At 38.2% G+C, this 15858-nt stretch overlaps 2 protein-coding genes across 2 annotated transcripts; both read right to left on the bottom strand.

Moving 5' to 3' along the window:
* Positions 1-8053: 8053 nt before the first annotated feature.
* On the bottom strand, positions 8054-9431 carry LOC149406848 (uncharacterized). Its single transcript, XM_089628979.1, has 3 exons — positions 9277-9431; positions 8677-9042; positions 8054-8283 (listed from the first exon to the last, which is right to left on the bottom strand). The coding sequence occupies exons 1-3, from the start codon at positions 9323-9325 to the stop codon at positions 8240-8242; spliced, it is 459 nt and encodes a 152-aa protein (XP_089485105.1). The 5' UTR covers positions 9326-9431; the 3' UTR covers positions 8054-8239.
* A 320-nt stretch (positions 9432-9751) lies between these two features.
* Positions 9752-15318, bottom strand: LOC149406847 (uncharacterized). The gene is made up of 12 exons (XM_089609295.1): positions 14779-15318; positions 14426-14672; positions 14221-14333; positions 13406-13485; positions 12991-13132; positions 12771-12851; positions 11921-12025; positions 11426-11608; positions 10973-11065; positions 10400-10539; positions 10248-10314; positions 9752-10120 (listed from the first exon to the last, which is right to left on the bottom strand). Exons 1-12 carry the CDS (start codon positions 15169-15171, stop codon positions 10001-10003), a joined length of 1764 nt encoding a protein of 587 aa, XP_089465421.1. The 5' UTR covers positions 15172-15318; the 3' UTR covers positions 9752-10000.
* Positions 15319-15858: the final 540 nt, after the last annotated feature.

Genomic DNA, 15858 nt, shown 5'->3' with positions numbered 1-15858 from the left:
AAATGCTGAATGCAAACGCCGTAATTCGCATACGGGAAGACTTCCAATGCTCCCTTGGGGATCGACGTCTTCCGATCCGATATAACAACCAAGTTCTCGCGATCGCCGAACGCGTTCTTGATATTTTCAAAGAACCAACGCCATATAGCATCACTCTCCGTATCAACAAGTCCAAACGCTAATGGAAGGATATGTGTAATGTATAAACTTTTGTAAACGCTCGACTTGTGAATTTGAATAAAATGGACGAGTTTTAATTCAAATTCTTGTTGCATATGAGACGTCATTAAATTCTAAATATCTTGGAAAATGATAATATTTAAGGTCGATGAAATTTCGGAATGAGAATATTCGAGTGAACTCGATATTGTTTCCGAATAAAACTATTCAGAATAGACTCGGAGATTTAAAAATCTCGAGAGTAAAAATAAATTCCGAGATCCCTTAAATATATTCATGATAACGGGAAATAATGATTATTTTCTCGGTTATTTTCCAAGATTATTTTTAATTAATTAAGGACAGGATTGTGAGATTTTATTTTGAAAGGACTTATGTGCAACGTTTTGAAGGACGAGATTGAAAGAAAAAGAGAAAAAGGGGTCGTTTTAAGAGATTCGTGTTAAGATATTAGTGGACCACTTGTTCACGGGTGGCGTGATGTGAGAGAGCCACGTATTCTCTTAATCCACTCTTCATCTATCACTCTCGGCCACCTCATCATTTCACTCTCTCTCTTTCTTCTTCTTCTCCCCTTCTCTTCTCTGCGGGCGCCCAACCTGCAAAGGTTAACGAAGAAAAAAAAATTCAACACCAACGAAGAAGCTTGGAGAAGCTCGGCCACAACCACCTCACTTTCTCCTTCCTTCCTTCTTCTTCCTCATCTCCATCGTCGCTCTACCTCTTGCGAGCTCATAGCCACCTCCGTGCAGCTGAGACCGAGCGACCGCCGTAAAGGTTGAGCCGCCGCGAGCTAGCAAGAACGCCGGTGAAGAGAAGGGTGAACACCGGAGAGTTTGATTCCTCCAGAAACGAGGTAAATTTCTTTGACCCGAATTGGAATTTAGGGTTAGAGAAATTGATTTGGGGGTTTCTATTTGTGAGCGTGGGTTGATGGGTTTGAATTGTTTTTCGGTGTGATTTACGTTGGGTTTTGATGTTGATGATTGGAATTTATGAGATTTGGTTTTGGAGTTGAGTTTTGGCCGTGTGGTTGTTCATGACCGTGTGACATATTTTGGTTAAGTGGTTTGCCTTGGCCGTGTGGTCTTTGATGTGTAAATTGGTATGAGTTATGATTGTTGTTGTTGTTACGAGGCTGTGATGATATTTGTAAATTCTGGAATCTGGATTGATGATGATTTGAGGCCATGATGAGTTGTTTGTGAATTTTGGATACTTGAGATTTGTTTGTTATCGTGGCCGAGTGTTGTCTTGGCCGAGGACTGTTTGTGGCCGTGAGTTTGGTCTCGGTTATGTGTTTTGGTTCACTAGTTATGTTGCTAAACTCTAAGCCTCGGGAATGATTTATATTGAGCTTGTTTTGTATTTGTTGATGAGTCGGGAATATTTTGTGACAAGTTGAGATTCGTGCTAGTTGTTCGTTTTCGGATTCTAGGTTTGAGTCGGGAGTTGGACTTTAGGAATTGACTCGATGTTCATTTCTGAATTTCACAGCTCAGTCGCAGATCAAGTCAAAGCGAGCGAGAACCGGCGGAAACTGAGCGCGTCGAAGCCGAAGAGTAGTGAATTCAGAGAAGAAAAAAAAAAAAAAAAAAAAAAAAAAAAAAAAAAAAAAAAAAAAAGATTTGTAAAGCTCGATCTCACTCGTGAGTCGTTTATCGCTTTATAGCGTTAGACTCGAGTTATCTTTAGTAATTTGAGATTGTATTCAAGAATTGTTAATTATTTAATTAAGAGATGTTCGAGAATTTAATTTTTGGTTAATTCATTTAGAATTCTCGGTTGTATGGTTTCGGATTATTTAATTATTTAAGACTCGTCAAAATAATGATTTGGATTTTATTTCGTACTCGTTCTCTGGTACGAACTCGCACGAGTCTTGAATAAGTTTAAATTCCAAAAAGCCGAGAAATAAGTGAATTAAATTCACGAACCCCTGAACCGACTCGCAGTGAATCCCGATAACGAACCTTAAGCTCGTCAGCTTCTCCCGAACCATTGACTAATGAGATTTCAACTTCAGGTTTTAGTTTCTCGACGCTTCAGGACGTGTTAACGCTGCAGGATGTGTAGAGTCTCGGGAAGCATGAAAAGCAAGGAAACTCCGGATGCTAGTTCTTTCGACGTTTCGACAAGAGTCAAGTGCCTCGAAGAACGTGTGAAGCAAGACATATTCGGGAATCGTCGAGCTTTCTGTCAAATAATTCCGGGTAAGTGTGGAGACCTAAGTCAACTACTTACCAAGGGAATAACCCTGTTTGTTTGTGCATTTGTTTGCTAGTAAACAAGAGTAGGTGAAAGCCCTAAAATTAATGAACTTAAAAGTTAAGGCTTCGGCCACTCTTGCTTGAAAACTTAGTTCAGGTACGCCCGTTAGGTTCAAACGCTAACTTGAACCAGCCACGTTTGCTATGTGTATAGTTAGACATCTCTTCTAACTCTAGGAAGTAGGTTAGAATCGAGAAGACGGAAGAGCGATAAGACTCTCGAATTCAATCGAGTGTAGAGAGTTCGAAAGTCATATTTCGAGCTTTCAGCTTAAAACACTTAACGAGCTTCAAAGGGAAATAATAATTTCTTTCGGGGTTTATCCCGTTACGCTCTTCCGTATTTAAGTAACGTGTACGCTGCTAGCCACAGAGTACCCAAACTTTAATTAAACTCGTGTCGGTGGTACCCACAAGTCAACGACTTGTGTTTGTGGCAGACCTAGGTGGTCTGTATGGCGCTGAGTACTCAAAACTGGGGAGAACCCAACGGTAACGGGCAGTCGCCATGAGCGAACCCGATGGTAAAGGGCAGTCGCCTCGAGCGAACCCAACGATAACGGGCAGTCGCCACGAGCGAACCCGATGGAAATGGGCAGTCGCCTAGAGTGAACTCATTGTCGTGCCAAGGGGGCACACATGCGCCGACGTCAGATGAAGATGGTACCACTAGTGGATCCCAGACAATCTTAAAACACCCAAGCCGCCGTAAGACTGCTGCTCGAGGTCTGAGGCTGGCTTATTGTTGTTGTGGAGATCGTAGCAGAAGAGGATGTACGATCTTGCAGAACGACAAGTGAATAGTTAGAGTGTGATATCACGCGTCAGTCATGCTCTAATGTTATGTTCTAGTTATATCTAGCAATCATTCTGCATTCTTGTGTATTTGTTTGCACGTCACATGGCATTAGTCGTTTTACTTTATAGATAGACTCCCACTTACTGAGTCAATCGACTCATAGTTTTATGACCCTTGGTAATGTAGATAAGGGAAAAGCTGGTAAGCGGGAAACGAGATTGAAGACCGAGACCGAGCGCGTATTGCCTTGACCTATGGGCTATGGGGTTTCTTAATCCGGGGTTAGTATGTTCTGTTAAAACGTTCCGGAACATATTTGTATAGGAGTTGCTATAAGACTCTAAGTTATAAAAGCGAAAAATTTCCCCGAATTTTCGCAAACTATTTTATTATATAATCTTATGAGATATTATGTTTAATTTATGTGTTTATATTATGAGTTATGTACATATTTGAGTTGATCAGTCGCGGTTCGTGGGCGAGCTGTCGCTCACGGGTCGTGACAATATGGTTATCACCGTCCATCGCAGCTGCTAGCAATAACGTCCCTGCAAATTTCCCTTTCAAAAATGTTCCATCGACGGAGATAACGGGGCGAGTATGCTTCCAAGCTTCAATTGAAGCCCCGATCGCAATAAAGAAGTTCCTAAATTCTCCGGAAGGTTCGATCTCAAAAGTATAATAAGTTCCTAATTCAAGAAAAATATGACACTATCAGTCAGATTAACTTTAATCTAGCCTGGATTACAATTAATGACAGAACCAAAAGAGGAAAAGAACACTACCTTGATTCTTTTCTGCTATCATCTCAGCAACAACCGGAAGAAGTGAGTATGAGGTTGCATGCGAACCTAAAACTTCTTTCAACGCGAAATCCCGACCTTTCCACGCAGTAAAATAAGATATGTTGACTTTGTAATGCGTCCGCATGTGATCCACAACATCGTTAGGAACCATATGGTCTGCACGACCACTGTAGAACTCTCTCTTCACACACTCGCTAATAAGTGACGCCGATGCTTGCCGATGCTTTGCTGAAACTACTTCGACAACGCACGTGTGTTCTTTTTGGTACTTTCTAATCACCCATACACCCGAATCCCTACACACGGACGCACTCAACTTCCAATCGCAAGGTTGTTTGTTGCAAACTATGAAATACCTGCTTTTGCTAGACCGGGAAACTTTGAACTCAAAGTTGTTCTTGATTGATATCATCTTCAAAGAATTCACCAATAGAGTTTTTTCAAGAAAAACACTACCCTCCTTCACATCAAAATTAGACGACATGTTGTTCAATTCCAGGTTGTCAACAAGATCAACCTCGTCCAAATCTGAAACAGCTTGCAAATCATCATCGGAAAGGCCAACGTCGTCAACACATGCGAGAGCTTCGAACAAATCGACTACACAATGAAAAGGTAGATTAACATTAAGAGAACCTTGATTAGTGTTAACGAAATCAAGGAATTCAGGATCATGAACAAAATGAACAAAATTAACGAACCACAGTCAGAATGAAAGCATTACGAGCGAACTATAAAGACAACATGTAAGCTTTATGAAGACGGGATTAAATTTGAGGCAGGCTTAAATTTAATGAAAACCTGGAAATCCAATTCATGAACGTAGAATACAAAACAAAACCAAAAACAACTTGAAAAAATTCAATCTAAGAACGAAACTGACCTGTTTTAGCAAAATCTGGTAGAAAAATAGAACTCGTCACCAATGCCATTGAAAAACTCCTGAATAACAGATTGAATACAACAACAAAATATAAAAATCCACAACAATATAGAAGACAAAAAAAAATACAGAGAAAAGAAACGAACGCAAGGAAACTGACCTGCTGGATTAATGAAATCGCCGTCGAAATTCGTTGATGAATTCGCCGACGACTGAGAATCAACGCAAACTCAAAGAAGGAACGCTGAAATCAGAGCAATTCGCCGAAGACGAAAAAGATGGCCGAAACTGAAAGGACGATTTTGACGAAATGAAGAGAAGATTGAGTTCGAATGATAAATTCGCGGATCGAAATGAAGATTTTGATTGAAATCGGAAGAGAAGAAAGAGTTTGAGCATAAATTTGAAGGAAAAAAATGGAGTGAGTTTGAGCGAAATTAGAAGGAAAAAGGGACGAAAATTTGAAACTGAAGCTTATAGACCAAACTATAAAGGGTGTAATGGTATTTGTACTCTCAATTGGCTATTTTGCCTAACCTAATGAAACTATGGCTATTTTGCAAAAGCCATAGTTTGAATTGGCTAGTTCATGCCATTTTTTCTTTATTAAAATTGTTTACTTGTTTGGGTTCATTTATATTTTAGAATAAAACTATTCTTGAAAGAATTTAAAATACTCATTGTTTTAGAAAGGTTGCACTTTTAAAAAACTGTTCCTATAATTTTCCATTTTCGTTATGTTCCTATTACATTTTCCTTTATTTTCGGCTAACTCATAGATGGTATACATAAATGGATTTAAAGAATTATAAATACTAGCGCATAAATAGTATACAATAGTCCTAACTCCTATATCTACTTTCCAGTTATTACTACAATAGTCCTATATGCACTTTTAACGCATTTAAACTCTAATATGTGTCAAACAATTTTAATAATAATGTGACTAGTATTTTCATAATAATATAGATTATAATGTTGAATTATATTTTTATTTTGAATTCAATTGTACTAATATATTTCCTATTTAATTCTTAATTTAATGAATAATGACAATTGTTAATGGATACGTTTTCTTCATGATAGTTGTGAAATAAATTTAAAAAAAAAATAACTTAATAATAGGAATCCCTTAATAATATATAATTACATGTTATTGGTGTCACACTTAACTAGATCTATGATTATCTCTGGATATGTTAAATTCTATTGATGTTCAAAATATTGAAACATACCAATATCATTTTAGTCAGAAAGGCGTCATTGTTCGGGATCAGAAAATAGTCCCACGCAAAATCTTGGTTAAAAAGGTAAGCCTCATTCGTACTTTATCTTACCGAAAACATGATATTGTTTCAAAGTTCAGACATCTCTCTCGAAGCCATATACAACTATACCTTGTCTATTATGTAAATGTTTGGAGACTAGTATTAAGAAAGAGAAATTGCTCTATTTGCCACTCTTTTGATAACTTTTTCCCACATTCCACTAAAACCTTAATTTGTCCCAAAATGCCACCATGACAAGAGTAAAAAGTCAAGTTTGCCCTTCACTATCTATTTTCTTTACAAATTGGCAGACTTCTTTACTCACCCATTTTCTCGTCCAGTACATAGGTCTCAGTCTCTCTCTCTCTCCTCATTCGTCTATCTCTTCTCTCTCTCTCTTCCAGTCCATCTCTTCTCTGTCTCTCTCTCTCCCCCATCTCGTCCAAGCTCTCTCGTCCAGATCTTCTCTCTCTCTCTCTCCCCCACTCTCCCCCATCTCGTCCAAACTGAGAAAACTCGTGAACACGGCTCAAAAAATTCGTCGGAGGAGCTCAGGTATTGTCGGAGGAGCATTCCGACCAAAAAAAGAGAGAAGTTGCATTCCACGAAATAAAAGAGAACCCTAGGTTCGTTTTTTTTTTTTCATTTTCTGGGTATAAAAAAGCTTTTCGTCTTGAAATAATGAAGATGACGAAATAAAACCCTAGGTTCGTTCGTTTTTGTTGTTTAAAAGCATGGGTTTGTTATGGGTATGTTATGTGATTTTTGAAGATGACGTTCTTATTTGTTGACATATATGTCAACAATGTTGACATCAGATGTCAACAATGTTGACATCTATGTCAACATTGTTGACATCTAAACTCAACATTGTTGACATCTAAACTCAACATTGTTGACATTTGAATGCTTTTTTTGTGGCCTGAAGTTTATTGAATTTCTTAACCCTTTTCTTGCTGACTAAGTTTATCCTTGTTATTTTTCTTTTCTTCCTGGTAGGTTTTCTAGTTATTCATTTGCTTGCATTACATGATGGTGAGTTTTTGTTCTACAACTAATGAACGTTGTTGACTCTAATATTGTCAAAAATATGCAGAAATGTCAGGAAAACACTCCATTGAATCTCCGGTGACAAACTATGACGACTTCGAGCCCCGAAAGAGAAAATGTTCTAAAAATGAGGTACATTTTGATGCCAAGCAAAGCTGATTTTTTGTTATTATTTTTTATGATTGTAGACATTCATACCTATAATTGTAGACAATTACTAAAATTGTAGTCAATTGATGTTAATAAGGCAAGCGGATCGGAACTCGGTGATGCACAACTCACGGAGTTTCAAATGAGCCAGGCTGAGTACATATGGTACTTGGATACTTTTTGTAGTGAAACTGAATCGGGTCCGATCATGTGTCTCGAAAGTGTTATGAAAGAAATCATCGGAGACGACTGGGAGACTCAGTTGAAGAAAAAATGAGATTTTATGGAAGTCGTGCCCAAGGGGACACAACTGTTTATGCTGAAAACACAGAGAGAGGAACTTCTCTATTATAGGAGGATGAGGATCAACAAGAAATGACTCTGACGATGAATTTCTCACATCATTGGTCTAAACTTCGTAATATTTATATTTTTGTATGGGTTTTTGTATGACTTGAATGCTTGAAACGGCTTAATATGTCTATTTACACTATGTTTTATATATGTGTAATGATGTGAATTGCATGCCTAAAGAACTAAATTTAAATTCATCTCGCCGGTAATTTGAAGACTGCTTTTAAGGGGATTTCGAAGGATGTGAAGTGGAAATTTTACGGTGCCGCAAAGGCATACACGATGAGTGAATGGGAAAGTTACATACCATAATCATTAAAGTACCATAATTTTTACAAAAAACTAAGATTAAGTTAAAGTTTTACATACCATAATCATTAAAGTACCATAATTTTAACAAAAACTTATATTAAATAAATAAGAGTTTATGAATCAATTTAGCTCATTCATCCTTGTCGACCAACCCTGAAAAACTGAAATTATGGTCTACAATGTTCCCTTCGGGAACAAATCCCGACCAACCCTGAAAATAAAGATTATCAGATAAGGAAATGATATGAGAATCAAGAAATAAAAACAATAAATTGTTGACATATATGTCAACATTGTTGACATCTATGTCCACATTGTAGACATCTGATGTCAACATTGTAGACATAGATGTCAACATTGAAGACATCTGATGTCTACAATGTTGACATCAGATGTCAACAATGTAGACATAGATGTCAACATTGTAGACATAGATGTCTACATTGTAGACATCATTGTCCACTATTGATATAGATTTCTACAATGTCTACAATGTTGACATCGTCGATGTCAACATTGTTGATATCTATTCAGAGACAAATACAAGACCGATTCCCATGTTCAGAGACATAGATATGTCAACAATCCGAGTATCAATACCAACCACTACCACGGCTGTTGGGAGTTGATCCAATCCCTGCTGAATCGGGACCCGATTGTTTTTCATTTACTTCCAATATCAATTGAAAATTCTCCATGTCATCTTCTCGTCTTCTCCGCAAATATAAGAAACCTTTGAGCGTGTCATCGTTGGTTATCTCAACAGGCTGCACTGCACCAGCCATCGAGTATGCAACACCAACAGTATGAGTGGATGGTGATTTACGCAAGTTCGTGTAAATGATTTGCATCAAACTAGCGAAGTTGACGTTGTACGGCACCACGATTCCGAAAGATCTTTTCTCGTGATACCGACCAGGTTCAACCCAAGTACCACTGTGCTTGAATAATAAATAAATATCATCCATCACTGCGTACAAAAAAGTAAACAGAGTTATTATTTGGAGATTGACTTTAGATGTCAACAATGTTGACTTTAGATGTCAACATTGTTGACATATATGTCAACAAATAATGAACGTCATCTTTCAAAAATCACAAAAAATACCCATAACAAACCCATGCTTTTAAACAACAAAAACTTCATTATTTCAAGACGAAAAGCTTTTTTATAACCGGAAAATGAAAAAAAAAAAAAACGAACCTAGGGTTTTATTTCGTGGATTGCAACTTCTCTTTTTTTGGGTTGACATTCGGAATGCTCCTCCGACGATAACTGAGCTCCTCCGACGAATTTTTTGAGCTGTGTTCACGAGTTTTCTCAGTTTGGACGAGATGGGGGAGAGTGGGGGAGAGAGAGAGAGAGAGAAGATCTGGACGAGAGAGCTTGGACGAGATGTGGGAGAGAGAGAGACAGAGAAGAGATGGACTGGAAGAGAGAGAGAGAAGAGATAGACGAATGAGGAGAGAGAGAGAGACTGAGACCTATGTACTGGACGAGAAAATGGGTGAGTAAAGAAGTCTGCCAATTTGTAAAGAAAATAGATAGTGAAGGGCAAACTTGACTTTTTACTCTTGTCATGGTAGCATTTTGGGACAGATTAAGGTTTTAATGGAATGTGAGAAAAAGTTATCAAAAGAGTGGCAAATAGAACAATTTCTCATTAAGAAAACCAAAGTACATTTTACCACAATTAATAGGTGCACTATTAGCGGGCAGACAATAGCCATTATGTTTACAGAAACTAGGCGCTGCAAAAAATGCAGTTGATAGTACTGAATGGTTGACTGGGAAAATTGAAATTTCAACATCAAGACATTACATACACAAGAATTTGTAGCTGAACTTCCGGAATGGAAAGAAAAGAAGAAACATTCTATATCTAGAGTGGCGATACAAAAAAAAAAAAAAGGATGGCAAAACATATCTAGCTAGCCATCATCACATGTTCACTCGAGTGAAGCGCTTGGTTGGCAAAGTACCTTACATCTACATCTGGATCCTCGCTAAGATCGACTAAACAAGGCCGGATTGTCTTCTCCACAACCTAAAATCATTCACCGCGACAATTCAAAATCAATCAATCAAAACCTAAACATGTTGACATCCGTGATTGAATCACTATGATAGGGACTGATTTTGAATGCTTCGGAGAGAAATAGGAAGAGACTTACGGATTGATCAACTATCGGAATGAGCGACTGCAACACCTTGGCCACGTTGAACTTGATGTTGGGTACCCTATAGAAGCACAGGTCTCACTCAGCTCTGTGTGCACTTGATATGAAACAAACAAACAAAGAAGCAAACCAACGAAGAATGTTACCTGTCCTTGGATGCATTAGCAACCACTGGCAAAAGTTGAGAGCACGTAATCTCGGACCCAATAACAGGGGCAAGAAGAGAGATAGCGTGTAGAATGGTCATACGGTACAGATAGTGTGGGTTGTTGATCATTTCCAGCACCTTTCAAGAGAGCAGGCACGAGTCAGATTCGATAGGGAAACCACATAACTAATGACTAGCTACATACGATTACAGAAGCATAAAATTATATGTGACAGGGAAAAAATAATTGATCAGGCCTTGTTTGGTAACATTTTCGTTAGTTTGTTTTTTCCATTTTTTTAAAAATAAAAAATAAGGGTCAAGATGCTCCCTAAATGACATCGAATGCGCCTCGAAGCTTCATTTTTTTATTTAAAAATCAGAAAACGGAAATTAAATAGTGTTATCAAGTTATCAGCCAAGGCCTTAATATTTCAGGAACAAAGTGCTTACTAAGAAGATCTCCTTTTTTAACCCCCCAAAAAAAAATCCTCAAAACTTCAGGTGATTTGATAGACGTAGTTATAAATAGCAGATAAACAAGGTTATCGTTGCACGCATTCAGATATACCTGTGGAATTATGTGCTGCATAGCCCATTCTGGTCCGAATTCCTCTGCAAGGCGCTTCACATTGTTTGCAGCTGCATCACGTATTGAGTAAACCTGAAATCACATTTCCCTCATCAGTCACTCTCTGTGGCAAACAAGCAAGGTCATTTTACAAAACATCACTTTTTTTTATAAGAAACTGGAAATTTTATTGGATAGGGGGAAAAAGTTCAAAATGCACCATGAAACGGGACACAACAGCACATAACTCTTGACCTAAAATGAATACGCAATGTCTTAATTAGCTTTAAGCTGATTAATGCATTCAGCATATCTCAAATTTTCTTCACCTATGATTTTAAGCATGCTACTCAAGATGAAGACGGCCCTAGAATAATTAATCATCACAGTTCTTCCTTTTTCTCGATGAAGATTGTAAGTTCTATGTTCATAATCAAAGAAACAAGTACAAACCTTGTCTTTCAACCACTGCATGCAAAGAGCGCCAAGCTTATCATCGAAAAAACCTACACCTAACTGGCTTGCCAGCAGTGGTATGTACTCAATTATTGCTAGCCGAACCCTCCAGTGTCTATCTTCTGCAAGTTCAACAATTGCTGGTAAGAGAGACTGTGACAGCAAGTCGATTCCTATCACCTGCATCATCAGTTAAAACACATCCATCAGCAAATCACCATAAACAGCGTAATGGAATAAATAGACTCGTGTTCTTTTGTTTATAGGATTTTTAGTGCAAAACTGAAAATAGTCTCTTGCTATGCGTGTGGCATAATTTAGGCCCTGGAAGTTCAACCGAGAGACGCCCCCCAGTTGCCCCAAGGTTTTGAGTCTAGGGGGAGAACCCAAGACCATACAACCGGAAGTATTATGCGTGTGGCATTTTGATTGCAAAAATAATTCAATGTCAAAAATACCCCCAGTACTCATTTTGTAGCATTTTAGTCTGACCTGGTTGACTTGGTCAAGTTTGCTGATAATGTTCAACCGAACATCGGGGAACTCGTCCTTTAGAAGAGAGAGGAAAATTGGGAGTAGTTGCTCTATAGTTGCATCCTGCGACCACAAAAAACTCATTCAGAGAGAGAGAAAGAGAGAGGACATATTTGACTGTAGTGCATTGAATCATAACATAACTACAGTAGATTATTTTGCCAAGCTACATGTATAATATTTTGAATGATTGCTTCCTTGAATAACGTGCAGTTTCTATTCCTCCCAGCCCCACTGCTAATAAATACTCTATATTAGTGAGCAAGCGGTACAAGGAGCTTGCAATGAAAATAAAAAAGTAACATGAAACATGGGATGAACGATCTTAAAATGTATGTATTAAAACATGTTGCCTACATGCAGCAGGGGGCGAGCCTAAAGGCCATTTGAGGGGCTAAAATCAAATTCATAATAAACTAGACAATTAAATCATTAATAAATAACTAGCTGTGATATCTGAACTTTGTACTCAATCTCCTTTTTCCTTGATAAAACTTTTGGTTTCTTCTAAAAAAAAGATATCTGAACTTTGTTTTCGTTCATACAACTGTAACATGATATCAAAAATTTTAAAAATTAATAATAAAATAAATTATCGACCGATTTTAAAGGAGATAAAAGATGGGAAGTTGGGTGTTCTTTTTCAAATTTAGAGGAGATAAACACACTCAAAGAATTTTCAAGCTAATTGAAGCTTTAGCACTGATACGGGCCTCAAATTATGTTGGTGAGTGTAAGCCTTATTGCAAAATTAGCCTCTCCCTGAGGTAAGCCATAAATATGCAAGGAGAATGGCCAAAGATTGTACCTTTCCTAGAACTGGTGCCATACCCATTATAACGGAAGCCAACGCAGAACGCACATGCTGAGATGAATCGGTTGACAACTCCTACAAGGATGAATCTTGATTAAATTAAGTCTCTATAACTTTTTTTAAGTTAAAGTCTAGGCACAATCGAAATGAACTGTTTGCAGTAAGTATAATAAAGAATTTCATGATTTGCTAAGCATATTCGCAAGTTACATACTTTCACACATGGTAGAATGTGTTGAATTGCGATTTCTGGACTCAAAATCCGACAAAATTTGGTAACTTTTCCAGCAGCAGCTATTCTTACTTCAGCCTCGTTATCACGAAGTAGTCGTACATATGCAGGCACCAAATCAGACCTAAGTATTAAAAGAGACGAACACAATCAGAGGATAAAATCTATATTACTGTTCAGAAAAAGAAAAATCGATGGGTTCCACTTCATGTTCTACTTGTGTGGGACCTAATAGTATGTGTCTTGTAAAGTCGAGCATACCGGATAGAAAAAACACTAGTATTGTCACCAAGGACAACCCTTTCAAGTAACATAAAACTACTAAATACTCAAGTCAAAACTTACATTATAATGCCAATGGGAATTTATAGACCCAAGAATAACAAAAACTAATTACCTGGTGGGTTCTGGACCAACAGCTTCACATAACTCATACAACTGGTTTGCAACCATGTAGCGTACACGCCAAGATTTATCCTACACAATAAAGAACTTAAATTACTTGTATGGCTATTCATCATTCGCCACCACAAGTACCAAAAGATATATGCTCTTTGTTTTCCCTTATGTTGCTTATTTTCAAGAGCATAAAGGAAAAAATAGTTATATAGCAAACGCCACTACATTGCGAAATAGAAAAAACTTCAATTGTTAACAGACCAACCCAACTCTTGAGAATTTCTCCAATAAAACTACACACACAATAAACAAAAAGGTCATTTGCATTTATACAGCCCAAGAAACACAGGAAAACACTTATTAAAAACTTTTGGTGGGGGCTGATAGTTTTCATTTCCCCTCTCAAAGAAACCTTTTTCACTCCACTTAACCCTAGGCACATAGCCCTCTCTAAGTATTTTAGTCATAGGTCCTAGATAAACCTATTGGTCAAATACCTAGCTAAGAAGGTATATGTTCCTTAACACATGAAGTGAAACTCGACATTTAAACATCCCAACTAGTATAATGTTCTAGAAAAGAAGCATATATTTTAGCTAAATAAAAAAAGATAATGAATTTCAAAATCATATTTTGTACAGACAAAACATGTTTTTATTACTATGACAAAAGATTACCTAAACCAGAATGCACTAGGCCAATCCCGAGCCCAAACAGGAAGCCCCATATCATTACATATGAATATTAAAATCTTTACACAAACCAAAAATTTAAAAACAAAACCCCCATCCCAGAAATCAACCAGTTATTTACCTGCGAAAAATTCACTATGACAGGAAGAATATGAGCCACACAATCTTGGGGTTCCAACAGCTTCCCAAGGGCCGCACAGCCCTCGACCGCCAATAACCGAACAGAATCCTGATCTGTTTGGACCAAAAAAGAATTTGAAGAAAAATAGAACAAAATCATGTTTCACAAATGTTGGAAATCAACATGCTGAATTGAAAAGACATACCATCTTGGGTGAGATCGTCGAACATGGACATGATCTCAACCTTCAAATAAGCAGGCTCGACGGTGGCAGCGAATTTCCCAAGGTTAGTGGCAGCAGATCTCCTAACCATAGGCATGTCATCTTGGCACAGCTGGCCATAGATCGTTCTCAACTCAGTCTTCAAAGTCTCCGAGGCACTCGGGTACGCGACATGAAACAAACCGCACGACGAAACTCGCGCCGTGAACCATTCCCCGGCCGCCAGTCTCTGCACACCAAAAACACATATCCCGTCCCAATCGCTCGCTTGCTCACTCAAAAATCGGTAATTACAGAGGAAAAGAACATAATCGAAATTCAAAAAACCTACTGACCTTAACCATGGGGATAAAGTGATCGACGAGGTCGTTTTCTCGGATCTGAGAGCCGATCCTGCAGAGACTCTCGACGGCCTTGTCTCTGACGCAGGTCTCCTCGACGGTGCAGAGAGTCTCGAGCGGCTGAAGAAGGACGGTGGCGTGTTCGACGCCTCCGACGTAGGGGACGAAGACTCCGAGCTCCTCGGCCATGGCCAAGAGGACTTCGTCGTCGTCGTCGTTGTTCTCGGTGAGGAACGGAATGAGCTCCTTCCTGGTCCGCTCTTCTCCGAGGGCTCGGGCGATCGTGGAGAGGCGGCGGATCGAGTTTAGCCTCAGCTGGATGTCCTCGTTCTTGAGCTCGTCGATCAGAACCGCGATTGGGTACAGAGGCTCGTCCACCATGGCCATCTCCGCCGCGAGATTTCGCCGGCTCGCTGATAATCAAGGAATGGAGATCGAGAGAGGAATCGTGGTTCTCGCGATTCAATTTTTTTCTGTTTGGTTCGTGGGAAGTGAGAAATGGGAATTAGGAAAGAGGGAAAGGGAAAGTGGTGAAGAGAAAGACATACACTGTTTGTTGTCGTTTAAGGGTAATTTAGTAAAAAGAAAATGAAATTATTACCGAGGATAACATGGGCTGGGCCTAGTTAGTGGGTGTAACACAAACTATCTAGAAAATTACTTGAATAGTGTATTTATAAATAGTGGGTATCATAAAAAAAATTTAATAATATTATTTTTTTAGATGGTAAATAATTAATTTATGAAACAAATTTTTTTTAAAATAATCATTTATTGTTTTCCATTTGAAAAAATATATATTATGCAATAAAACTTTAAATACATTATTCTTGTGATTAGTTTTCTAAAACGCTACCATAGACAATTTTCAAAACTAATTATTTACAAGTTATTATCCTCAAGAACTATCTACACTTTTTTCTACTTAAAATTTTATGCGAATGTTGTTTTTTTTTTATGGCGGTGGGGATTGAACCCACAACCTCCACACAACACAGGAGGTGATGTAGAATTACCACTAGGCTATCCTAGGTACCACTTATGCGAACGTTGTTTAATATGTAAAGTTACTCA

Source organism: Urtica dioica, chromosome 1 (assembly GCF_054948205.1).
Source record: "Urtica dioica subsp. dioica isolate 48M chromosome 1, U.dioica_male_clone48M_v1_H2, whole genome shotgun sequence".
NCBI lineage: Eukaryota > Viridiplantae > Streptophyta > Magnoliopsida > Rosales > Urticaceae > Urtica > Urtica dioica.
Note: the sequence above shows the minus strand (reverse complement) of the source record. Positions and strands in the feature narration are given on the sequence as shown.